The 27,053-nt window shown below is 52.4% G+C and overlaps 1 protein-coding gene across 1 annotated transcript in view; it reads right to left on the bottom strand.

Annotated features, from left to right (window-relative positions):
* Nucleotides 1-34: 34 nt before the first annotated feature.
* CLPB (caseinolytic mitochondrial matrix peptidase chaperone subunit B) overlaps nt 35-27,053 on the bottom strand; it is a 79,884-nt gene continuing 52,865 nt past the window's right edge. Inside the window, exons 6-11 of the mRNA XM_050911533.1 lie at nt 24,383-24,480; nt 18,904-19,018; nt 8,732-8,809; nt 6,291-6,346; nt 3,739-3,783; nt 35-340 (exon numbers count right to left, since the gene is read on the bottom strand). Coding sequence (XP_050767490.1) covers nt 35-340; nt 3,739-3,783; nt 6,291-6,346; nt 8,732-8,809; nt 18,904-19,018; nt 24,383-24,480 — 698 coding nt within the window. The remainder of the gene's footprint in view (nt 341-3,738; nt 3,784-6,290; nt 6,347-8,731; nt 8,810-18,903; nt 19,019-24,382; nt 24,481-27,053) is intronic.

A 27,053-nucleotide genomic window follows, 5' to 3' on the forward strand; every position in this document is an offset into this window, starting at 1 on the left:
ATGGAGAAGAGGCTGACTGGCTGCGGGGGGGGTGTCACATTTTTTGGAAGGGATTATTGATCTGGAGCATTTCAGCTCCGCTCCAGGATGTCTCCTGCCGCCGTTCGTCCCTTGCACCACTCACTGTCACCTTCCGAACGGCCCCCGTGCAAACTCCGACCCTGAAACGCGGATTTACCTCATCGAACAGCTGCAGCATGATGGTGAGGACATCCGGGTGGGCTTTGTCAACCTCGTCGAAGAGCACCACGGCATTTGGACACTGCCTCAGCTTTTTGGTGAGCTGCCCGCCCTCTTCATGGCCCACATAGCCAGGCGGAGAGCCGATAAACTTGGCGACCTAGGAGGAAGCAACAGGACACGTGAGAGCTGAGCCGTGGACGCCAGGCACGAAGCCCTCTCGGTAGCTCAGCGGGCAGCCACGACTCTTTGCGGCAGACAAATCAAGTTCTACATTTTTTGTGACATCCCTCGCACCCCGGGTATCCCGCAATCAGCTTAATAAGCAACAATTTGGCAAAATGCAGAGCGGTGGCTGCTGAGCGATTAGCTCGCCCAGAGCTTTAACCAGCAGAATCTGCAGGAGCAGCCGCAGCAGGCGAAAAGGCACCACCCCTGCTTTTCTAAGCAGTGTCCGAGTGACCCATCCCAGCCGTCCAACACCTATTTTCATCTCCTTTAGCCTTTTTGAAGAGCAAGAATTCAAAGGATTATGTGTGGCAGGTGGCTCTGGTGGGGAATCAAAGCTCGGGAAGAGGCCACGATGAAAATATTTTTCCTGTGTCAATAACCGACTTCACTACTTGACATCACGATTTTTTAAATTAGGTTACAAAATTCAGAAGATTATTTGGAAGAATATTTCTGACAATAGAAATGTTTTGGCAAAAATGACAAGTGATTTTTGACATACAGCTTGGAGCGTTTTCAAGCGACCAGGGTCTGTAGGTGCGTCTTTAGGTGTACAAAAGTTGAAAAGAATAAAATTATCAGTCAGTTTGTTAATTCTGTGGGGTTCTCCAGGACACTGGACATGCCGAGTCAGCGCCGGCTGGTTGTACGGGAAGCAGAAGGAATCCGTGGAGCAAAATCCCAAATCCTCATAAAACAAAGACATTTCCTCTCCTTAATCCAGGACAAGGAAGCAGCACAGCTGAAGGACCAGTCTGCCGTGGTCTCAGTGCCGGCGACCGACAAAAGCCGCGTGTGCCATGGCACGGCCGCCCCGGTGCGTCCCCTTTCGGTGAGCCTGGCTCCGCGGGGCTGGCAGAGGCGAGGAGCCACGGCAGCTTCTCCATGGCCAGCGCCGACAAGCGCCTAACTTCTCCAGTACAAGACAGACACGGACCTGTTGGAGTGGGGCCAGAGGCGGCCACCAAAATGATCCGAGGGCTGGAGCACCTCTGCTGTGAGGACAGGCTGGGAGAGTTGGGGTTGTTCAGCCTGGAGAAGAGAAGGCTCCGGGGAGACCTTATTGTGGCCTTTTAATCTATAAAAGGAGCTTCTAAGAAAGCTGGGGACAGAGTTTTTAGCAGGGCCTGCAGCGATAGGACAAGGGGAATGGTTTTAAACTGAAAGAGGGGAGATTCAGACGAGATAGAAGGAAGAAATGTTTTACGCTGAGGGTGGTGAGGCACTGGCACAGGTTGCCCAGAGAGGTGGGAGATGCCCCATCCCTGGAAACATTCCAGGCCAGGTTGGACGGGGCTCTGAGCAACCTGATCGGGTTGAAGATGTCCCTGCTGGTGGCAGGGAGGTTGGATTAGATGACCTTGAAAGGTCCTTTCCAACCCAAACCGTTCCGTGGTTCTGTGATTCTCTGATTCAAGTGGCTCCTTTTTGCCGAGCGATTCGGCAGGCTGCCCGGGGAGAGCTGCGATCCCCCTTCCCCGAGCATCGCCGGGTGGCACCGCCGCTGCCGGCCCTGCCCGCTCCCACGGGCACGGGCTGCGGAGGTGAAGGGGGGTCCCGCTGCCCCGGGAACAGGAGAGCAGAAATTAGCCGACGGCAGCTAATTTGTTGCATTCGTTTTCGCAGCGCCCGGGGCTACGTGAGGCTCCCCAGGCTCCTTCAAAGGACGCTGTCTCCTGGGCTGACCTCCTGATCCTTGTTTGCTTGAAAAATTTATATCGCTCTCGTCACAATTCTCTACTTTATTCCTTCCCTTTGCTCTGCCTCTTGTCTTTGTCAGGGCACAGTATTTTGTATCTTTTATACATTTATACTGCTCCTCCTAACTCCTCTTTCTTTGTACTGAATCATCAACACGGCTTTATTTTTATCTATTTTTTACTCTTACGGTGTAGGATCCTATGATAACCGATCTATCAGGCCAGCTGCGAGCACGTCTTTGTTTTCTCTTCCCCCACCCCTTCCCCTCACTGCTTTGGACAAAATAACAAATTTTCTGGACCTTTTCTAGCCCCGGCCATTCGAGGGCCCTGCAGTTCCTGACGACGACGCTGAGGCTGCCACTGCCTCGTGCCGGGTCAATACTCGAATCAGCCCTCGTCACAGCCCGGCACGCCGAACGCGAGGGTCTGCCTGACCCCTGCCCGCTTGCAGCCTGGTGTGTACGGGGCAGAGGCTGGCTGCAGCCCTCGGCAGCAAGAAATGCAAAGAAATGGTACTCCCATCTTGGACCAGTCCTTCTGAGCTCCTCCCCAGCACCTTCCTCCTCCTCTCCTTCAAGACACCATCTTCCCAGGTCCCAGCCAGCGCGTCCTCCTCCTCCTCCTTCCCTGTCTCCATAAAAGAACGCAGCAGCTCCAATGTTTATGGGGATGATCCTCAGATCCCTCATGGGATATCTCTCATCCCGTGCTTTCTGGATTTGGGTGCACCTCACCATCGGCATCAATAAAAAACACAAGGCCCCTACGCAGCCATCAAAAGAAAAATATTATGAACCCATCTATCTCAGCTAGGACCTCGCTGCTTCTTGTATGGTCAGCGGGGAGACAAGAGCTCTCCAAAGGGATTTAGGGCCCCCCCAGCGCCGGGGGTGACCGTGGGAGATGTCCCACCTCTCCTGCAGCACCAGAATCGGGCAGGAGGTGTGATGGGAGGAGTGGGCTCTGCACCACAGTCCTGGCTTCTCCTGGCTTCTGCCCCTTTCTCCGGCGGGAGGTACGCCGAGGCGGTGATCCCGCACCCGACTCGGCAACGCGTTGGAGGTAAGGAAGGGAACGGGGCTGCGGGCTGAGCTCTGCCTGCCCGGGCACGGGCCCACCGACAGCCCCGGCACGGGTGGGTGATGCACAGCACGTGCCCAGGCTGCAGATTTTCATGCACAATACGATCCCTTCTCAGTTGCTCTTCCCCCAAGGGTCGACACTGTGTACAGAAGCCACAGCATCAGATACAAATTACTGGAGCTTTTCTCGCTCCTTGGTCTCTGTTCCTAATTTTTTTTTTTTTGAGTTAAACTTGTTTTTTTAGCTGGTATTTCCCACCTTGCGATTTACTGCACAGCCCGGAGCAACTGCTGTTGCTCTGTGTCTTCGACACAGCAAAGTGCCCATTTTCTGGAGCATGTGGGAGTAATTCGGGAAGGTCCTGGATGCCACTGCCAGGCTGAGAGACGGGCGATGCTCGTCACGTTCAGCGGCAGCGGGGAGATGCTCAGCACCACCCAGGACAGGGACCAAATGCAGGGGAATGAGGGCATTGACAGGATTTGTTTAAATTAAACTCGAAGCTGCACCCCTTGGAAGCAGAGACAGCCCATTTACTAACCTCGTGCCTCTCCTGGAACTCTGACATGTCCAGTCTGATGAAACCCTGCAAGAGAAAGAAATACTTGATGTGATTTTTGATGAACGTGCTCCAAGTTTTCATTACATTTAGAAGGCTCCTCCGGAACCAGGCAGCTGGCTGCATGGATGAACACAAGGTTTTGCGGTTCCTGAGGACAACCAGCACCGGAGCGGCCAGATCCATCACAAAATGCTGAGGGTTATTCTGAGGAAGAGGAAGACGACTGCAGTTCCTCAAAGAGAGCCAGGAACAGTTCCCACTGCTGGCTCACAGCCCCCGGCCGAGATTCGCTTCAGACGCTCCGCTCGTCGCTAGAGCCGGAGCGATACAGACGGGACTGAAACAGCAACTCGCAATTTGCTAAATAAAATGGATATTCTTGCGGTTCAGCTTTTTAGAAATAAATCACAAGAAGAACGCAATGCCTCGCCGCAAAAATAAAATAAAAATCAAAATCATAAAGCTGAGGTAAACTAGGTTTGTGGGTGATCACCTTAAACAGATAATATTGTTAGAGAATTTACAGCTACTACCCAAGTTTCCTTTTTGCATTTGAAAAGCTGATGATTCACTGCAGACACTGAATTTCCTGGGCTTGCAGCTATAATCTAGCTCCTAGAAGTATGAGAAGAATAGAATAGAATAGAATAGAATAGAAAATAGAATAGAATAGAATAGAATAGAATAGAATAGAATAGAATAGAATAGAGTATTTCAGTTGGAAGGGACCTACAAAGATCACCTAGTCCAACTGCCTAAGGCGGCGGCAAGCTTGTATATTCAGCTTCAGAGCTAATGGACGGGACGTCTGGCAGCGCACAGGGAGCTCGGAGCTTTTCTGGTCCTGGGTGATGCCTTGGGGCACCAAACCAAGACGGTGCTGCCATGAACTCCCAAGGGATGGAGGAAAGCAGGAGGATCTGCCTGGTTTGCCACTCTCCCGTGAAATGCCGGTATTTGGGAGGGGGGTGGTAAGAGCTCAGGCCGCTTTAGGACAGATTTCAATTCAAAACAGCCACATTTCCCTGCAAAATACTAAAATACCAACAAACTGCCCAGGGCAGAGCAAGGTGTACAAAACTGGGGCCCAATCCTCGTGTGTGCCGAGGAGCATCCCACCGGCGTCCTGGCAAACAGCCGGCACAAGCAAAGCGGAGCCGGGCTCTGCAGGACCCGCTTCGCTTTGGTCTGATCCTGCTCCCAATCCTCCCGTCTCCGTTCATACCACGCAGGCTGGGTAAGGAGGTCAGCATTTGTCGTTACCTTGCAGCCTCTCTAGCAGTATGAAAAAGGGACGGTTACGGGTTTTCCTTTCTTCATCTGTCAGTTCCCGCCAACTGCCGCACCCCCATAACCGCCCGTGGGGTTTATGACCCCCCCTCACAGCGCTCGTTACAGCACTGACGGCCAAGCTGATTCATTACCAATAAAACTCCGATTTGTGCATGCTATTGAATTAACACAACATTCAGTGTTTAACCGATTTCTCCATTTGATGTTTGGCCGGGCATTGACCAGTTCCAGGTGCGGGAGTTGGGGATGAAGGTGCTGGAGAGGCAGGAGCCGGGATTTATTGCTTCTGGAAGGCAATTATAGAAGGATGAGGAAAAGAAACCAGAACAGCCATTTTTTATAGCGTTGTTTCACTTTTGATCTTCTTTCTACACGCGTCATTTTATCTTGTGTCCGTTCTCTGCTGGAGGATGTGGGGGAGAGGAATTAATCTAGCGTCGGCGCAGGGGGCAGCTCTGCTTGTGTTTCCTCCTTTTCCCCGGCTCCAACCTCTGCGCCTTCCCCGGTCCTCCGTGGGAGAGAGCTGGGCACGTCCTAAAGGCAGGCAGAGGCTTAAATGTGAATCGGGGAGCCCGGCTTTAAATGCTTGGTGTTTTTAAAATCTCAGACATCCCTGAACTCTCCCCCGACTAAGCCACCGCCACCTAGAAATAATTCTAACCCACCTTCACTAAAAACTGCCAGGCGGATAACAAACTAAACCACACAAACAGCTTCTGCTGTTTGGATCCCAAATGTTTCAGCGCTAAGAACCCGAGCACGAAATCAATGCCCCATCGCCACTGTCCGTGCCGGTACAATGCGACAAGTGGCGCAGCTAGGGACAGGTAAAGCGGATTTTCGGTATTTTATCCTTCTAACAATTCACAGTGTTAGTAGCAGCAGGGGCAAAAAGGGACGTTCACAACACAGGATGCCAAAATGACAGCAACCTCCAACGGGGAACACCAGATATTGTTAAGGCCAGCCAGATGTTTACAATTCAAACATACTGGTAACACAGACAGGGACCTTCACAGGTTCCTTTTAACGCAGCAGAAGCTTTTCTCGGTGCGCACAGACAGACCTCACGTTTCTTTTCTACGGATGGATTCAGCGTGCTGCAGCGCAGCCGGGCTGACCGGCGAGCTGGGCTCCCAGCCTAACAAAGCCAGGCAACGACCCTGCCACCGAGAAACCAAACCCAGCCCGTTACTGAAAGCACCCGGATGGCAAAAAGCGAAGGGAAGAGGCGTTACCTTTTTGACATCCTTATGGATGTACTTGGCTGTCTGCTTGGCCAGCTCCGTTTTACCTGTTCCAAAGACGGGAAGAAAAGATTCGTGTTAAACCAGGTTTGTCCGCCGTCTGTCTGTCTGTCCGTCAGCCGCGCTAACGCCAGGGCTGGCACACCCTGTAACCAACACAGATGGTTTTTTCTGCAGAGGCACTCGTGGGAAGCGGGTATCGCTGTGGGATCCCCGGGAGAACACCCTGCCGAGGGTCCCGGGCCGCACGCAGCCGGGCGGCAGGGAAGGGGTTGATGAGGAGAGCGGTATCGCCGCGCCGGCTGCTTCATTTTTCATAGCTGATTCTTACACGGTGGGCAGAGAGATCTTTATTTTTTTTTCCATGAAAGGGTGTGGTTAGATCAGGTTTTTGCTACATTCACTCCAATATTCTCAGTTTCACGCGCAATGTCTTTTATAGATAAAGAATTTCAGGGAAATGGGACATTCTTTCTTTCTTTGATTTATATAAGGTGACTGTCATAAAATTCTAGGATTAGGAACAATCAGTAATGGAGCAAATCCACGCTGACATGGACGAACACACACCCCAGCTCACGAAAGGCCAGATCCTGTCCTCCCAACCTATTTATTTAGGGAAAAACTTCGTTAAACAGGCAGGCTCTACCCGTGTCAGAAATATCCCCGGCTCTGCCAGCAAACCCTCGTCCCTGCTGCCACCCACTGGCACGTAATTGCTGGGTTTATCGGGTTTATCGGATGAAGAATTTGGCTGATCTCGGCTCCTGGGATTATCAGCGAAGGCGAGGCGCAGCCTTTCAGGGCCACGGAGGATGCTCTGCGGGTTAGCACCCGTACCTCGCACGCCGTCTGAAGCCGGGTGCTATCTGCGCTGCACATACATCCCTTTCAGATTTAACTGCACGCTGAAAAATAAACACTCTGCCGTGTTAGGGCAGAGAGCAGGCACACAGATATGCCATAAACAACTATTCTAAATAAAAATACGCTGTCTTAAAAACCAAACTAGCTGAAGAAAAGTCCAGTCTGACCGGAGTATGACACATCTGCGGCAGCCCCAGCCTGGCCCGGCCGTGTTTCGGTGACGGCAGATGTGGTGGGTCAGATCTGCAGGATCACTTTAATTAGATCGCCACAAAAGGGCTGCAAAAATGGGGATCCACCACTCTGCCGGCAAGCCTGCTCTGGCAGGTAAAATCTCTGCCAAAATTTAGCATCTTATTTCAGTTCAAGCTTTGTTGACTTCGTATGTTGCGATATTGTAGATCCCAATGTGTAAGCATATAGGTATGTATGTGTACTTATATATACTCTCTCTATATACATATATATGAATGGATCTTTAAAGTGCTTAACTGCTGCGGGAATCTACTGAAATGTGAAGACACATTAGATATTTTAGTTTGCACATATTTGGGCTTTCAGATTGCTGTTACATCAAGACCTATGTAAAATACCCATCTGGGACAATAAAATTCTCAGCTGCTTTGCTTTCTTATTTCAATATTCATTTTTATGGCAGTAAAGAAGGAGAAAAAAAAACCCCACGGAAATACATGGGAGTTGAAGAGCTGACAATTTACATTACCGAGCCTTCAGACCTGCTATAAGCAGTGCAATGAAGTCTCAAAAACATTTCTGACTGTTTTTATACAGCTTTATAGCAACTCATTTAGAGTTAATACTTGGCCTGCCGCTGCTCTGAGGCAGGAGCCTGGTCAGGCAGCAATCGCTGTGTGTGTCCCGTTGCCTTAACCCCTCCAGCACCGGCATCTTCCCAAGGACCCGGGCAGTCAGCGGATGCAGGAGAAGTGCTGAGGTTGTTTCAAATGTCACAGTTCGGTTACTTTAAAGCTGCCTTTTTTTTTTTTTCCCCACCTCCCCCTGACTAAAAGTCATTTTGTCCATTTCATGAACTGATCAGCTGTCACGTTGCATTTTATTGTGCTTGAGGACAAATATTATCGGTGTCAATAAAATCCCGCCATTACAAAGCAATCCTTGCCCACAGGAGCAAGATGAGCAGAGATTGGGTTTGCAAGCAGCAAATTTCGACTATTACCCCACCCGGGGTCTTCCCACTGCAAAGCACAGGGCTGTTCAAATAACACTTTTATTGTGAGAACTGCCCCTCCCTGAGCCTCGGCGGGCGGACGGTCCCCCGGGGATAATTCAGCGTGAGGCTGCTCGTGGCCCAGCACGAGGTGCGGCCGTGTGTGCCGGAGTCTGGCGGCGGTTGCCCTGCGGGACGGCGGACTGGGTGACCAGTTGGAAGGACGACGGCACCTTTAACTGGTATTTTAGGCAGAGCCTGCGAAAAGCGCTGCGGGCCTGCGCTGAGCCCGAGGGGCAGCCCTGCCGCAGCCCCCTCTCCCAGCCCGGCCTCTGCGCGGGGCTCTCCGTCCCTCTCACCACGACCCAGACGTTACCTATTCCAGATGATCCCAAGAATAGAAAGACCAGCGGGTGCTCCTCATCATACCAGCCATTTTCCTTCCTCCGAATAGCTGCATTTAAAGACAAGGAAAACAAAAAGGTGGGGGGGGGGGGCAGGGGGAAGGCATATAAATCAATGACACAAAAGCAAGTATAATTATCACTAAGTATACACTATGTTTTACTGCTCTCTACCCACTCAAAGTCCTCACTACCATTAGTGCTATCTAATTTGATTAGCCAGCCAAGGCCCCAGAGACACCTAATCAGGTTAGCATGGATTTGGAAAGCTGCCCAGAGCAGATTTCGGATAAAGTTTTCCAGGATGTGCACTCAGGGTTGCCAGGGAGACGGCGGGGAGGGGGGACAGGGATGGATGGATGGATGGACGGAGCGACGGGGGCTGGCGAGGGGAGGATGCGAGCGGCACGCCGCCGTGGCTGCTCGCAAGCGCAACCTTTCTGCGAAAAAGCGGGTTTGAAGCGGTTTACGCGTTATTTCTCGCGTGCGAACGGACAGAGGGAGGTGACTGAAGGTCACAAAAGCTCTGAACTGGTGCAAGTCTAGAAGGACTGGGAAAGGCGAGCCGGTTATCTCCGCGCCTCTCTGGACAGCCGTGTCCAAGGGCACCCTGGTTAAGATACCAATGGAAAATTTTACAAAAGGCAAGGAGGAAACCGAAACACCCGATTACCTCCCAAACTCCTACTCCTAACCGCACACCCCTTCTTCAGGACAGACACTGGTCTGCCTGGCAGAGCTGGTGATGCCTCCTACCCCGCTCCACGGGTGTCCACAGCCACCCGAGGTGCGATTCAGCCCCACAGCCCCACTGAACAGCCTCAGACTCCGTGAGCACGTTCACCAAACCAGTACCATCACCGCACTAGGCTTATCTGGAAGATAAGGAACAGCTTTTGAGGCCAAGAGGATCAAACATAGTCACCTGCAGGCTGGATCCAGCCTGCGGAGCACAAAAGTGACTGCCCTGGTTCAGACCAAGGGTCCATTGCTGCTTGGCCTTTTGGCTAAGTAAATAATTCTTAGCATTTTAATATTAGATACGCCCTTGGTTGGACTGGACTTGATATCTGGTGGTTCACTGACACTGGGAGATAAGACTAGGTGTTTCCTCCATCCGCTGCGGGTATCAGCTTGGTGCAGCGATGCTCCCCAGTTATCTATCCCATAGATAACGATGACAGACAAACAGAGATAACATAGATAGATGTATATCCCCAGATGCCATCGCGTGGGAAGCAGCAGCCACAGGAGGAGGCTCAGGGACGAGTTGAGTCCCACCAGCGGGACGTTTCTCCCTATATTGTGCTGAATGACCCCCAGCTACCTTCAGCTCCGGGGATCTCCTGTGCCTGCCGTGGCGCGGATCCTCCACGGGTTTCACTTCCAAGTACCTGTCCAGCCTCCCCTGGAGTCCACGCAAGCGCCACGAAGCTTTGAGCAAAGCCCTTGCCGAGCACAGCCTACGGAGAACAGACTCCCAGGGTCTTTGCACCCTGAAACATTTTGAAGCGACCAATAGTAAATGTAGTAAATGTGAAATACCGGCGCAGGCAGGCAGGGTGGCTCATCTGCCTCAGTTCAGGCAGTAGCTAAAGGGGGCAGGGAGAGGAGGAGGTGTTCGGTGGGTTCCGTTCTGAATTTTGATCTGCGGGGGCTTCAGATCTCACCCAGATCTTGTAAGGGATGAACCAAGCTCTTATTTCAGGACATTCGTAAGGAGGTATGCCAATGGGACACGGGGACGTGTGAGGAAAGCATTACTGGGATTTGTCTCCCAGTTTGCCTTAAACAGGCTCCAGCAATGATGGGGGAGCAGGCGCTGCCCAAGGGCACAGCTCTTCCCCATGAGACCAGAAGCAGTGCTCACGGGGCACAGCAGCACGGTTATCCTCATGCCCGGACCGCTGACTCTGGCCCCGAACCAAACCCGAGCCCCAGGAAACCAAAATCATCCGAGCTTGCTCTGCTCCGCCAGCCCTCTGGGTGAACCACCACGCGTTGCTTCCCACCGAGCGCCGGGGATGGACTCGGACCGAGCTGGAGCCAGGAAGGGACCACGGGACACGAAACGCTCCAGACCAAGGCTTGGACACAACTTGGCAGCTGGTTCTAGCAAAACGACGTGGCGCAAGGCTCCGGAGCAGAGCACAGAGCTCACCAGATCACGGTTTGTGCCCTGGGAGCTAACCACAGCGGCACGGCAATATACTGGAGTTCCAACTCTTAGTTCAGAGGGGGAGAGACAGACTCACATCTCAGCCTTCCCGATTTATCTGCATTATTTAAACACGGCCTGTATTACAGCTCTTAAAAAGAGTTATTCTTGCCACATGGATTGGTGCACGTCGTAAAGCGTTTTGTGGCATTTGGTGAGAAGCAACATAAACCAAAACCGTACGGCGTTACAAACGATGGGGAGGCTGCGCCGAACACGGTACCTGCAAGCGTGCTTTTCCAACGGCGCACGGCTGCTGCCAGATGGCAGCGAGACCGAAGATGCGGCACGTTATGTCCGATAGAAGTAGGGAACGAAGTGAGCAAGATGCCCAAGAATAATAACCGACGTTATTTTTAAGGTAGCAGAGGAAAATAGCAGCATCAGAGGTAGAATGAAGAACAGAGGGAAATCACTCAGAGATCCGCAGCTCGACCGCACTTTTAAAGTAAAGCTCTTTAAACGCCGCTGCGCAAGTGGCACTGCAAAGCTCTGCGTTTGCCGCCTTTCAGTGGCGTCCGCAGCAAACGCAGGAATAAAACCGCGTCTCTCTTTGGGACTGCCATCCCCAAAACCGCATCTCCTCTCTTCCTGACTGCCATCCCCAAAATGCAGCCTGGGACCGAGCCTCTGTCCCTGTCCCTCAGCCCCGGGCTCGCAGCTGCCCATGTCTCCCCGGAACCGGGCACCGGCCGGCACTGTGGGGAGCTGTGGATTTGTTTTCTCCCCGGAGCTGGCAGGAGAGCATGACGGTAACCTTTAAAATCGGGGAATTCTGAAATTCAACCTCAAAAAGAAAGTCAGTCCACAAAACCCTCTGCTTGATGGGGTATGGGAAGATAAAAGATCGCTAAGAAAAGGCATCCTAGCCATGGCAGGCGAAGAGGTCTTCCTGCAGGAACAGGGAGAGTAAACCGACATGGGAAATATTTAAGAAATATTTCCCTTTTGCACGTACAAAGATTTGCATGTAAAAATATTTAACAAATGCTTCCATTTTGCCTGTAAAAAGCAGCTGAATATCGTAGCCCACAGACTGACAGTGAAACGCTGCCTCTGCCAGCGGCAGACGTGGTGGGAAGACGTGAAATAGCAGCAGCTCAAGTGAAACGTTCCAGCAGCTGGATCGTACCGCTGCACCGAGGAGTCTCATGTGAATTTGCCACGAAGCTCTTGGAGTGGCTCCTGTTGCTTGAGACCCAGGTAGGGTGGAAGCCGACAGATCCGGTGAGGATTAGGAAAACAAGTACGAAGCCTCAGGTGAGCCTGAAAACTGCAAGAAAAAAATCAATCTACTGAGGTTAACAACGAGAGGTTTGAGGATTGACTTGACCACAGTCATTAAGTATCTCCACAAGAAAGCACAGAACTCACTCATCTAGCAGACAAAATTAACATGCTCCAGGGGCTGGAGCTAGACGAATTCAAACTAGAAATAAGGCAGAACGTTTTTTAATAATGCGGGTGATTAACCATTGCAGCGACTTACAAAGAGGAGCGTGACTGAATCCCTAATCCCTGCGGAGTCGGCAGGGAAAGATGGGAGGCCTTCCTGAAAGGCAGTGGTACCTCAGCCTGCAGGTGAAGCTTTGCACCACTGCGCTACGCAGGGGGTCAGCCCAAAGAGCCGAAAAAGCCCAATTTAACCTTAAAGTCCAGGGCACATCCACCCAGTGAAACGGGACTGAGCGCAGGGATCGTGAAGTTAGTGGGAACTCGAGCCCCAGCGCCACGGGGACTTGCTGGTTTATGCCTGGATGCAATCGAGGTGCATTACCCAGTGCCTTAGTCACGCTATTAAGTCCTGACTCCTGTCAAGGCTGAATTAGCTCGGGCATGGAGCCAGGCTGCAGGACTGGCCTGCGTCCGGCTCTGTCTCGCCCTGCCTGGGTGCCTCTGCTCGGCCCCACGGACCGGCTCGGGCTGCGGCCGGCAACAGCTCTGTTCTCTCGGAAATCACGGGCAAAGTCCGGTGGGCATCCAGTCCTGCCCTCCAGCCGCTCACGGGCCACGTCACCCCCACAAAACAGCCACCGCAGGAGGAGGAAGAGGAGGAAACGGCTGTGCCGGTGACACAGAGGTGCAGAGGAGGGTCTGCGCGAGCCCAGGCGTGCTGCAGCCGTCCCAGCCCCTGCCCGCCTCGGAGTGCATCCCACCGCGTGCCCTTCCCGGTGCCGCATGTGCTCCTTCCCTGCCCTTTATCGCAGCAAACGTGAGGTCAAACACCCAGGGTGGATATATTTTATAAAAATTGATGGAGAATAACGTGACCGCCGACAATTTCTGCAGCTATCTCAGCTAAGATAATAAAGGTAATAAACTTTTGCTTCAGGGCACGGAGTGACCACTTGCAGGGGTCAGCATGTTCAATGGTCCGAAGGCGGCGAGGTTAAGTGCGGTCTTTTTTCACTCCCCTCTGCAGCAGGATACCAGACTTTATGGGTAAATGCTCGTCTCACTCATAGCAACTCCAGGGATATAAAGCACCCCATAAAAAACTACCATAAAGTTAGTGCTTGTGCTTCAGTGTGAGATCCCGGCTGGAAGGTGTTGATCGTCATTAGTCCATGGGTTGGTTAGATCAACAGAGTGACGAGGTGTAAAACCTTCTCTACAAGCAGCCTTAAAATGACGAGATACTCTAGCACACAGCCTAGCCTCAGCGCTCGCGAGGTTTGGAAAACCTGAAAACTTCTGGCTGTCACCGGCAAGGGGCCAGCGCACCCCCAGGTCTTGCAGCCACGGCTGTAGGAGGGTCTCCTAGGTCGGCCGCTGCGCAGTTCGGCTTCAGCAAGAGGAACAAAGGTGCCATCCTAGGACAGAGCGGGACCCCAGCGCCGGTTTGAAGGATGAAAACCTCAGCTAGGAAAGCCCGCGGGAGCACTCCTCTCCTTGGGGTTTGTACCCACAAAGCAGCTGCCGGCCACGTTGACCGCTCTTCGTCGATAGCCACACAAGAGAGCCATGCTGTGCCTCTTGGAAAGCTGTCCCCTTCCTCCTGTGACTTCGGGGACGGCAGAAATAAAGAAATAAACGGAGGTCGGTCACACTGCTTTGCTGAAATTTCATTAAGACATTCAGACCCAATGTCCAAGCAAAGAGGCTGATGATGACGCCTGGGCCTTCTTCTTTGGAGCCATTTCCAGCGTCGCTGCAGTGCTCTCACTTTATTTTGTACATCTGTAACAGCGTAACTGTAGCGCTGTGTCTCTGAGAGGCCCTTCAGCTTGCTATTGAACTGATAAATTCACTGTATTACTTTACACAAATCAATACCCTAGCAGTTATCAGGGGTTGATGTGACCGAAATTGGTTTCAGCCAATTTGTGAGTGTAATAAATGTCCATTTATCAAATCAATTCATTCAGCGGTGCTTCTCAGACCGCCCGGGCTCAGGGTACCACGGGGTGATGTCTCCAGGTCCATACCCACCGTGGGATCACTCTCCTCCGTCCAGGCTCTGCATCTACGGTCCCGGGTCTACCGCATCCCGAAGAACCGCTTGTCCAGCCCCACTGTCGGTGGCTCCGGGATGCGGAAGAAGATGAACCTCAAACTAGACCAAAGCTGTTTCCTTCCAAAGTCTGGCCTGACTTGCCGGCAACAAGAAGTGCTACACACACCGAAATACAGAACTTGTAAATAAAACCAATTTCCTTCGGACCAGGGCAGGATGGTATTCCTGCTCACCCATTTTCCTTCAGCTTTGAAACGCCAACCGATTTCAATGTCATAACTGCTCAGCGTGTTCGAAATTTGTAATTTTATAGTTAAAAAGTAGATTTTCCGCGCTACCCTTTATTCAGAATCTCTACACTAAAAAATAAACAGCACTTGTCCTTCCTCCCTCCTTATTCAACTTCAGGAAGAGTCGTGACACATCACTTCAATCCGAAAGGTTTAGAAAATCAGCACTGGGAAGTGGTGTTTTTGAACCCCCCACCTCTAAGCGACCACTGCCTGGCAAACGCTGTGTATCTATACAGAAGAGGTATTCTTTCTCTGGCATAATATTTAGGAGACGAGATCACAAAACAAACAAACAAAAATACACTTTCAAAAAATGCCCTCCTTCGGTTCACCACCTCAGGCAGGAGCTGCTTTCTGCCGATCCCTGAGAAGCATGCACTGCTTCACCCTGGTGCCTCTGCACCTTCAAGTGAAATGCCAAATGAGACCTAACCAGATTCAGAGTATAATCGTTTATGAAAGTGCCCTGGAAATTGTAAGCCTTTTAGCTGCTCATTTGCATGAACCGGTTGTAGCATCCAGGCTGCCGTTAGTTCCTGGGATCACAGGAACGACCTGCCTGTTTCTTTCTGACATGTTACAAGGTGGAATATTTAACGTGGGTTTTGTTAAAATGAAACAAGCACCGCACCACACCCGCAGAGGGGAGAGCATCATTCAGCCACGGCCGAGCTGCCTCCCACCATCGCCGTCCCCAGTCAGAGCACTGGGAGGGATCCTGCACCCTCGGAGATGCCCTGTTATGATCGGTTGATCGTCATCCACCTTCTCACAGTCCTGCCGTCGTCTGTCCTGCTTCATGTAGCAGAAAAGAGAGCAGCAGGGCTCGGATATATCCCGTGGAAACGACAGAGAAGGGTTTCTTCCCTCCGCGGTAGAGATGTCAAGCTGTTGGTGCTACGACTGCGGCAAGCTCCGTGCAAGCATCGCGGCAGTCGCAGCCCCCGTGCATCCCCACCACCCCGGACCCACACGGCAAACCCCAGAGCGCACATTCCCTTTGCATTCTCGGCTGAGCCCCTCTGGAGACTGTTTGGATCGTGCACCGAGTGACGGATTAAATCAGATTATTCAATTAAGGCAGCAGTTATAAATTAAACATATCAGCTAGGCTTGGTAAATCTCGAGACGTGGCGTGCGGCAAGTCTCCCAGCCAACAAACTGCAGCGGCGAGTGCAAAACAGGAGGCACGTGGAGTCCACAAAGTGGCAGCAAAACCAGCCGGGAACAGAATAAATAACAAAAATAGACGGGAAGTGCTTGAAAGAAAAAGTCACGTCTCTCAATTCGCCCTCCCTGAAAGAAAACAACAAAAATGGGGCAGAAGGGAAGAGGGGGAGGAGGGGACGGAGACTCTCCCGCTACCTTTTGGTCTGATATCCCGAGGCTGCGGGGGTATCAAGCACATTCCCTATAATTCAATAAGAGAAACCTCCATAAAGGCAGGCACACTAATGCGCAGAAACACCACCTGTGTCAGAAGCCGGCACTGCCCATTAATCAAAGCTCCCCAATTAGCTCGTGCCGCTGCCCCCAGGCACAGCCGCTCGCCAAACACAGAGGGGGGCTGTTGTCTTTGCAGGGGGAGAGCTGGCTCTTGCCAGGGCTTCCAGATCACACAGGACTCGTCTTTGTTAACTAGACCGCTATGGTTTTTGTCTTTATGACAGCACGGCGCTCGCAGTTCTGCCCTGACCTCAGCCCGGTCCTACCTCGCTGTCCCGTTCTCAGGCACTAAACTGGGATGCCCGGATGGTTCAAGGAATTATGAACAGGATCCAGAGGCTTTCAGCCTTTGGACCGGCAAATCGAACCCAGCCCCGCTTGCTGGAGCCTTGATTTCCTTACAGTCTTTTAGTGTCCAGCACGAAATAAACTGCTCCTGAGTTTTGAGAGGCTGCCCCAAGCTCGTGACACCAAGGGAAACCACCTCGCACGAACGACGGGGACCCCTCTTTTCTTTTCCCTGCAGGTGCTCTGGTCGGGGCCGTGCGCTCCATCACGTGCAACGGATGGAGCCTGGCCGGTGCTTCCAGCGAGAGACAAAGCGTAGTGCTCCTCGGGAGGGAAAGCGGGTGGCTGGGAGCTGGCGCAGCGGCAGCTCCAGGCTCTCTGCAGGGCCGGGCTGACGCCCCAGGCTCAGGCTTTGCAGGGGTGGTGCTGCCGGAGCCGTGGTGGTATAAGCAAAGCAAGGTTTGCGGCGAGAGAGAACAGCGTTTACTAGGCTAACCGGTACAGTCAGAAATCATCCCCCTCTGCTCCACAGATGCCCAACTTCCTTTCGTCTCAAAGTGCCTAATTGATTAACATAACGAAGTTATGCTCGGAGCAACTGCCTGTGCTCATCTGAACTTCAGGGTTTCTGTTTGGGCCCGTGTACCTAAAAGCTGGTCTGGTTTTTCCCCCTACTCCATCCACCGGTCTGACAAAAACCATCACCTTTTCCTCCAAGCCTCGCTGCACACTTGTACGGTGCCGTCACAGCCACAAGAGGCCAGACTCCTCACTTATTCCCTGTGTTTATTCATTTTTTTTTTTAAGAGTGAAAACTCAGAATTTGAAGTGCAGGAAAAACACCTGAAGAAAAAGGCACCAGCACCCCAGCTTGGGAACCCCAGCTAACGAAATACTCCAGGCTCGCACTATTTGCAATGGATTCACAGACAGAAGCCACCACGTGTTCTACCAAATCTGTAGCACAGACAACTCCCGCGGCTTCCCAGACAGAACACAACAGAAGCAGACTCGTAAAGGCAACGTGCTTTAACGCGCAGTCTCTTCAGGAGGTGCCTCGTGCAGCATTCCTCTCTCGGCAGTGGATGTAGCAAGAGAAGATGGTGTCCCCTCGTATCTGTAAGGGCTCACGGATACAGCAGGGAACATCACCAGGACGTGCTGCTGACAGAAGGGTTTGCTTTAATGCTATCTTCAGTATTTACTGGCAACACCTCCAGAAAGGTGAGGATGGAAAGAGCTCAGGAGGCAAATAAACCCTTCCGCCAGCTATCATCCCTCCCAGCCTCCCCGGAGCCTGGGTATCTTACGACCAACCGCCACCAAATGCCATCTGAGAGCTCAGGATCGCCACCCCCACTGACCAGAGCGGGGCCAGGCTCTGAACTCCGACTGAAATCAGTCTGTTAGGAGGCAAGGAGAGCTTTGTGCCGTAAACTGCAGCTGCTTCGGCTGAGCAACCGTTTCCTCAGCAGCAAAGGCTTCGTTTGACACAAGAACTAGAGGGCACCAGGCAGAACTATCAGGAGGCAGATTGAAAATGAATAAAAGGGTGTATTTCTTCACTAGCTATGCAACTCCCTGCCAAAGGATGCTGCAGAGGCCGGATGTTTACAGGAGATCCAAGGGAAACTTGGACAAATTCACAGAAGAAAAATCTCTCGGGGGCTGCTGCACACAAAGATGTAACTTTTGGTTCAGGGGAATCCTGGCTTGCGAATCGATGGACGTTGGGAGAGTGGGGTGGGGAAATACCACTCTGTATTTGTCTTGCTAAAGCTCCCCGTGCTCTGGTACCAGTGACAGGACACTGGCCTTTGATCTGACGTAGCGCACACAGCCAGGAAAGCGTGGCTGAAGTATGCGCTTGTATTTTATGCGGCATGAAGCCCCAGATCTGTAAGGGACACAGAAAAATTCCCCAAAGCAGCCTGTGCGCGAGCGCCTTCTCTACATAAAGCTGTACAAAACTGCTCGTGAATTATTAGTGATATTCTTAAGACAAACGATCTTGTAAAAAGATAGCTCGACATTCAAGTGTCATCACATTCAGCCACTGCGTTCAGCTGAGAACTGCCTGCATGCTCAAAGGTGTGTGGCGGGCATCGCCGTGGTCAGCTTTGGCCTTCGAGCCGCTACGCTTAGTCTAGGGAGAACTCATCCCGAACGAAAGGGCTTGTAGGCACCTCACTCCAGGGCCTGGGAAGAAAGCATCCGATGGTCCTCTCTGCTGCTGCACCTGAGGCAGCCCCTCTCATGCTGAAGAGCAAGTGTTCTCTCTCACAGCCAAGAAATACCTGCCGGACCTCGCCGTGAGTCCCCCACCACCCTCGGTGACCTGCTCGGAGGCAGCCTCAGATCAGGGCTGGAGGGAATGGCTTGCTTTCCCTGCGGAGCAGAAGATGTGGGAGGGCGGAGCGGGCGGCGTGCGAGGGGTCCTACCTGCTCCCACCGTCGCTATCGCGCTCTCCTGACCGATGATGTGCTCTTTTAGCCGTTGCTCCAGCGGAAACCTCCGGCGTTCCTCCACCTCCCTCTTGCGCTGCTCCTCCTGGAACTGCGGGAGGGAAGAAAACGTTGGGATCAGAGGCTTTTCGGAGCAACAACATGAGCAATCGGGTAGGTACATAAGAGTTTCCCCCCCCCCAGGACTGCACGGGTATCTCTGTGACACCCAGACAGGCAGAGCACTGCTCCCTGGCACTGGGACGCAGCCAGGGCAGATGCAGCTCGGTCTGGAAGCACCAGCCCAAGCAAGAGGAAATTTCTGGATCTGGTGGGGATGGAAGCCGGGGCGCAGGGGAATGGAGAGAAGCGGGCGAGCTGCCACGCCGTGGGCAGCACTGGGGAACCGGCTTTGCAGCTGATGGGGAAACCAGACACTGCACTGCTTCTGTACGGGTGACACAGAGGGAACACTGACACTGCTCAGATTTCCTAATGAGCTCTTAACCCATTATGAGCTCGCTTATTTTGAAAAATAAAGCCTTGACCATTCTACCTATATTTATTTTCCCAGCCTCCACACGTCTCCTGTTCAAAGACTCCCAACAACATCCCACAGGGATGGAGGAGCATCACCGTGTCCCGTTGTGTACGCTGGGGAAGTCAGACACCAGTGCCTTGCAGACAAACCCACAGCAGCACGCAGGACAGCACTGGAAAAAGCTCTTTACTCATGACATTTGCTTTCTTCCACCTCCAGCTCACAAGGAAGCAGGGCCTTTGAGAGCCAGTGATTTACTCATTGCTTCCACCCAGATCATTTTCTGGAGCTGAAGGCTGAGAGAGTGCACAGAGCGGTTTACAGAGACATCTGACACAAGCACAACTCCGAGATGCTTGGGGATGGGATACAGGCAGAATCCCAAAGTGGGAGCAGGTCTTATGGTGCAGTGAACTTCTAGAAGAAAGAGGACAAATCCAGCCCCTGCCCATCTTTAGAAAATGCTGCAAAACTTTCTGCTGCGCACCTTTCCCCATCACAAGCAGAGGTTGGCCATCTCACCAGTGAAACCACTGCTCTGGAAACAACCGTCCCGCAAAGCCAGACTTAGCTAAGGACAGAAGATAAAGAGCCCCCAGCGTTTGCAGAGTGAGGAGCTTCACACACGTAACTGGCCCCATCATTTAACCCACCTTCCTGAAGGGGAAACACCTCTAACAAAACCAGAAAGCGGTCGCAGAAGCTGCAGCAGGATCCTGCTGCCAGAGCCGGAGCGGATAAAACCCCCCAGCCAGGTTGCCAGTGTTTCCTGGGCTAGTAGTGACACTGACAGAAGTTAAAAAAAAATAAATAGCAAACAATCCAATTTTGGCTGGTGCTATCAGTCTCGCGTGTAACGGAGAGATGCCATCAGCCCTGATGCCTCATATGGAGCAATAACTTCCCTGCGGATCCCAGCGGAACAGCACTGTGGGACAGACACCGGTGTGTCTGCGGTGATGTCCCCAGGCTCCGGGTACACCACGAGGCTCAAAGCACTGCTCTTGCCATACATCTGTGTCTTTCTATATATCTTGACAAATCCTTTCTTCCTCCCTCCTCTTCTGCCTTTCTTAAGGTGCAGAGAACGTGATCTGTGTTGTCAGGCCACTGAAGGACTGGCGTGGCTGTATGGAGAGGCGGGAAGACGTGCACGAAGAGCAGGAGGGGACGCCCCTCTTCTGCATCGCCCTCTCCCTCCCTCCTTGGAAAACCAACATTGTAGAAGTCCCTGGGTAGGAAGAAAGTCCCTTTCATGGGTAAAAGACTGCACCAGTGCTTTTTCCAAGCTGTCCCACTATGGTTTTCCGCTCGGGAGCCGTTCTGGAGAGACCTGCTGTCCCACGTGCCGTCTCCTCGGCAGAGCTGCAGTGCCAGCAGGCATCTCGCAGCGGGGTCGCGCTGCCGGGCCGGAGCATCTGAGCATCCGCCACAACCCACACTGAGCAGGGGACATCGGAACGAGAAAAACCCACCGAGAAAAACATATTTTAGATCAGTCTGGGATACAACCTGCAACAAAAAGCCCCACTGATCTTGGGTTTTACACAAGACGCAAGCTTCCACTCCTCTCTTTTCCATTCCCCGCTCCATCCTCCTGCATCCAGCTTCTCCCACCTCCTCCCTGCTATCTTGATCCCAGGGGCGGCTGGAGCAGCACATCTGACCCGGGTCTCGCTCCTGCCAGACATTTCTGCCAGACATTTCGACCTCGTTTGCATTTGACTTCAGTCCTCAGCGTTGGTGGTGAGGAAACCAGGAGCCGGAGAAAGCACGGCCCGTTCCTGGTTTGCGGTGTGAAACGGTGTTGGTGGGGACTGCGTCCTCACCCTCTGACAACTGATCCTGGGTTCTCCCGATTAGACTTCGACGGCACGTCACGGGCACTTAAGCAGATTACAGCGGCGTTACGGGCTCTGAAAGAACTGCAAGGAGCGGTACTGCGCCCTCGCCTCGAAGGCAACCGAACTCCTGCGCTCACCTGGGCTAAGAGGCTCTCGTGATGCGATGCCAAAAGCATGAGAGATGTTCATTTTTAATACGAGATTCACTCCATCCATGCCTGGGCAGAGCTCACCTTGAGATAACGACAGCTGGCTGCCTGTCACCAGGACGGGCACGGCAATCGTGTTCACCGGCTTTCGTTATTCGTTCTCCAGCACGGCATCCCTCCCGAGCACGACGGCATTTACAGGAAAGTATTCAGAGGGAAGAGGTTCAAAAGCAGAGCACCAGCAGAACGAAACCTTTGCAGAAAACCTGCAGATGTGGAGGGGGCAGTGTCTTTCGCCTTACAGGAAAAGGAATTTAAAAGATTAAAGGAAAGCAGGATGATAAACTTCTGGCCAGCTGCAGAACACGTCAGGGACATGAACGAGGCTAGGACAGGCTTTGGAGATCTGGAGCGTGGTTCTTCCGCGGGAAGGGCAAACACCGGCTTGAGGTAATTCTTGTGGGTTTACAGAAAGCATAAAATCCGCTTTCACTGCAAGGCTGCTCTGCCCCGACACTACCTACAGGGCTGCGTGCGGCTGAACGAACAGACGCTTTGCAAACAACCAAAAGAGACATTTTTCTCATAAAATACGCTTAAACCAACAACCCAAGGGTATTCTGGATGGAAAAAGCAGGCTACGCTTGAGCCCCAGCTGGGTGTTTGCTTTCTCTAAAAGGTCCATCAAAGGCGATTGAATATGATGAAGGGGACACAAGCGCCAGTTCAGGAGGTCCTCGCACCGCTGCTTGCCAGAAGGGAGCCTGGGGAAAGGGCAACTGCGTGCTCGTCCCGGCTGAAACACTCCTTAAAAATCCTTCAGCAGCCACTGATGGAGACAGGAGAGACCACTAGACGGATCTGACTGGGCCCAGTACACCAGGGGAAAGAGGAGATGAACGGCAAAGAAAGACTTGGAAGAGCTGAGATGAGTCCTGGGGCGGCTTTCCTTCCCGTTACGTACAGAAGACACTAGTTTCGAGGGCTACTCCCTTCCTTTTAGCCCGAGATACGTGACAGCTTATTTAAATGTCACCAGACTGTTTAGCAATGTGAACTAGCTCAAGAGCCCGAAACACCAGGCAAGTGTGGTCTAGCACAGGGAAAGCACACACAGATGTCTTTTTTTTTTTTCTTTTTTTAAAGAATAAAGGAAATCAAAATAAATTAAAAATACATATGAAAACTCCTTGTTATTCTGTCACAAGGATATGTAAATAAAATCTATGGGATGTGCCCATCTAGTAATAGTTCTGCCAATTCATTCTCTAGCAGTGATTAAAATGAGCAATAAATTCTCAAAGACTCTCGGTGGAATGCAGATACTGGGGTGGATGCAACCCCGGGAGCACCATATCCCCCCCAGCTGAATATTCATCACGGGCTGGCTTGACTGTCTTACGTTTTATGTACAAGTACAATCATTTCCATCAGGAACAGCTCTACAGATATATTTCCTTTCTCTCCTCCATCTATTAGTTAAGCATAAAAACCAACGCAGCTTTTCAAACTGTTAGGGGCAGGTTTCCTTGCCAATGCTGGACTCCAGAGACCATTTACCCGGCAGATAATTCCCCCCCACCTCCTTCTCGTAAAGATTTCAAGGATTTTATTCTCAACTTTTCTTCCTTAAAACTTGCTTGGAGAGCTGTCCAAGCGACCAAGCAGCGCTTCTGGCTAACACGAGAAGCCGTCAGCTCTGCGGAGGAGTGCCACGGACAGGGTTTCCTTTGCCGTGACGGAGCACGGAGATCCCAAGAGGAAAGATCCCCGTCTCCCTGCTTAGGACAGAGGTTTAGCGTTTGGGGAACGTGGTTTTGAACTCCTGCTCGAGCAAGGATTTTCCTAGGTGAGCACAGGCAGTTTTGACTGCCTGACTGGTTTAATTCATATTATTCATATCTACTAAATGCAGTTAATTGCCACAGTTTTAATTACTTTCATCTTCCACTTAGGGGCAAGTTTTTAACCTCAGGTTTCCAGCGTGCAAGTTCGAATCCCAAACCTGCAGACCAAACTCGGAGGCGCACAAGGTGAGAGGACAAGTCTGCACCCAGGAGCGAACCTGGCCTCCTCGTGCCTCCGTTTCTGCTTCGGCAACCTGGTGGCACTGGTACCCCTGCTTCACCGGGCAGCGGGGGGGACTTCCACACCCCGGCTCACCGGAGATTCTTGGAGAGATGATGCTCAGGAGGCATCGCTCATCGCCACTGTGACGGCCTCTCCTACCGATTGATAATTAGTTGCTCCTACTCGAATAAGGCCTCATACCCAGGAATTTTAAATCCTTGACATCAGGCTGCAGATTCCTCGCCGTCTAATGACCTGCTACTCTGTAAATCTACTTACTCCTGGGGGTTTTATCGGAACCACTATGGCAAATGTGGTTCTTTTCCCTCTTTAAAATACCTTATCACAGCGACTCACGAACGGGACACGGTGCGCTCCAGCCCGCTCAAGGAGACAGCGAGGCTGCAGGGATGAGATGGGCGTTTCACAACCAGAGAGCAGAAATGGGTGTCTTTCGCCTTCGACTGGTGCTCGTGAATGCACGGATCCCAGGCCCACAACTGGACTCTGGATTCTCAGACCTGGTTCTTTTACCAGGAATTTCAGAAAACACAGTAAAAACAACCCCCTGATTTTACTGTGTTTTTGCCAGGGGGTTACAGAACAGTATTACTGGTCCTGGGCAGGTCACTGCCGAGGAAGAAATGCTACCATGGAAGAGGAGGGCACACAGCCACGGACAGAGCTAAAATACTTCAGAAGTGTTTTTTTTTTCCTTATGCATCATGTCATTCATTTATACAGACCTCTTTTGAAAAAGCATGGAGGTGTAGGCGTGCTAAGGCGCTCCTCCATCGCTCGCACCAGCTCTTCTTTAAAACTGTTCTTGTAGTGGGAAAGGAAACCCAAAGTCACCTGAATCTCGGGCTCACCTTCGTCTCCGACGCTTTCAGAAGGTTCATGACCTCCCCTTCGCGGGCATAATCCAGGGGTGTATGTCCCATTTCGTTCTTCTGCAGGGGGTTGGCACCTGATGGCAGGAAGAAATTAATAAGATCAGGGGATGAGAGTTCAGTCTTGGGGCAGAACGAGCTGGAAGCACATCTTGTGCCTCCCGTCCTAGTCGGCGTCCCCTCCTAACCTTTGCTCCAAAGGCTATCTGGATCAGAAAGGGACAATGTACAACCAGCAGTTACATGCACGGGCGTCCAGGGAAGAAGAAAAGGAATTGTCACTGCTAACAATCGGCTTGGCAGGGAAGAGCTGCTGGGGGGGATGAGAGCACATGGTCACCAGAAGAAAATACAGCTTCACAAAAGCACCCGCTCCCGATCCTGTGGGAGCCACATGGGACCATTACGGCTTCAATTGGACACGCTCCCCTTCCTCTCTGTTACTCCAAGCTGGAGCTGGAGATGGCTGTAGTCTGCTGAACAGCTGCCACCCTAAGCCACAGGAGTGGCTTCTGGGGGAAAATCACACTCCTCTTTAGAATTTCCTTTAAAAAAAACCACCCAGTCAACAAACCCCAAAGACTGAACTGGAGGGAGTCAGATGGCACCCTCGCAGAAGCAAGCTCGCACGGAGAGAGCTCCCTGTCCTCTGTCCCCATCCCAGACATGCTGGATCGCGGGAGAACATGCATAGTCAAACTGGTCCCAGTTGCAGTGATGGGAAGTATCTAGAGGGAATCTCGGACAGGGCAGTCTGAGACCAGGAGAGAGGGGTACTGAGGAATCGCCAGCGACGCAGGCGAGGTCTCAGGATTAATCTCTGGTGTCTCGGGAGGTATCTCTACGGCAGAGAGACTCAGCACTAATGTCGGAGCACTCTGTGACTCCATGACAGCTTGCTGTCACCAACCAGACGCCAAGGCTTATGAGAACGGACCTTCACATCGGCCTCAAACCCCTCAGGCTGGCGCCTGAGCTGACCCATCCCGCCGGTTTCAAAGCTACAGCAGTTATCGAGCCTTGAGAAGCAGCCTGGCGAGGGAAGAGCCCGTTGCTCAGTAGGTCTGGCTGATTCGCCTGTAAAACGGAGGGGATGGGGGTGACAAGGGGCTGGGGAGGGCAGGCTGACGGTGCCTGCGCACGACTGCGAAAAACGGGAGCCTGGGCACCGCTAGAGCATCCCCGCTCTGCAAGGGGGCTCGGCAAACATCTTCCGTCCCGCTGGAAACAGGGGGCGAACCGGGTACCTTGGCACAGGCAAACCAGGCTGCAGCTTCTGCTGCCACGACGCAGGAGAGCGCAGAGCACCAGGAGTGCTCAATAAAAGCGAGCAGCAATCATAATATATGAAAGAGGCGAGAGGACTCTCTGCGAGCGGGAGCCAGAGAGATTAGCCATTTCTAAGCATTGGCATCAGGGATCTATATTTGCTTACAGAATGAAAAATGTGCTCCATAAACATTCGACACAGAGTAATTTCTATTGCAAGCCTTGTCATTGCAAATAAAGAATATGATCGAGACAGGTGAGATTATATACTGCCGAGGCCGGCCACTCAATATCTTTTAAAGAGACAGTGCTCCCACGGCCCCCCCCACCCCCCCGCTGCCGAAACCCACCCCGGGTTTGTGCAGCGAGGAGGGGGGCAAGTTCTCTGCCTTCTCCAAATGATGACATCCTCGAGGCTAGGCCTGCTCTCATTTCAGATGAAGGTTGAGGGTTTGTTTGGCTTTTCCCTTCCCCTGGATCTATCAATAATGGCTATCCAATATTGGCCTAATCCCCCTGTTAATGGCTTTGACGACTTGACTAATTGCTGCAATAATTGATAGAACCCGACTCCTACAACTGGTCGATTCCAACCTCGAGTACCGGGCAGCAATAAAATATTACGCCGCAATAAATAACGGTGTCACTGGGCTTGCTAATAGAAGGTAAAAGTGGCGACCGGTTCGTCAGCGCCCCGGCCTGACCCCCTTCCCCATCCCCACCTCCTCCCCTGCCCTCTCCCACCCCGGCAGCTGGCTGGAGCGGCGGCGGAGGGGACGCCAACCTTTGGAGACTTTAATAGAAGGCAATTTGTCACCTCCCACTAGCTGTCTGTAGCTGGAGATCGACACCTGGGCAACACCTCGGGCTGTGCGAGTCCGTCGCCTCCTCCCGCACCTCCCTGCTCATATTAGGAGGCCCCGGCTTATAATATTTGATAAATAGCACGCTGGTTCACTCCCAGCATCCGCACAGCGTCGCGTCGCTGGAGCAGCTGCATAAGGTCACTCATTGGGGAAATATGTTTCTGTCAGCGGTATCGAAAAAAGTTTAGTAGAGCGACAGGCCTCAATTTTTCAAATTTTATTAACTCCATCCTCTTAACAATTTGTCTTGAATTCCTTCAGATTCTGGATAACTGTCAATAGAGCTCGCGACGCGGCGGGTGCTGGTACCCGGGTCCCCCGCTGCCGTCGGGGAGGAGATGGGGACGGCAGGAGGAGGGGGGGAACGGCAGAGAGAGGGGGAGATGGCAGAGAGGAGGAGGCGCGATGGCAGGAGGGAGAGGAGGATGCCAGGGGCTCGCAGGCGATGCCAGGGGCTCGTGGGGCTCGCACAGGGCTTGGAGGAGCATCCCAGCAATGCTCCCAGCAATGCTCCG

This window comes from Gymnogyps californianus, chromosome 1, assembly GCF_018139145.2.
Source record: "Gymnogyps californianus isolate 813 chromosome 1, ASM1813914v2, whole genome shotgun sequence".
NCBI classification, from domain to species: Eukaryota; Metazoa; Chordata; class Aves; order Accipitriformes; family Cathartidae; genus Gymnogyps; species Gymnogyps californianus.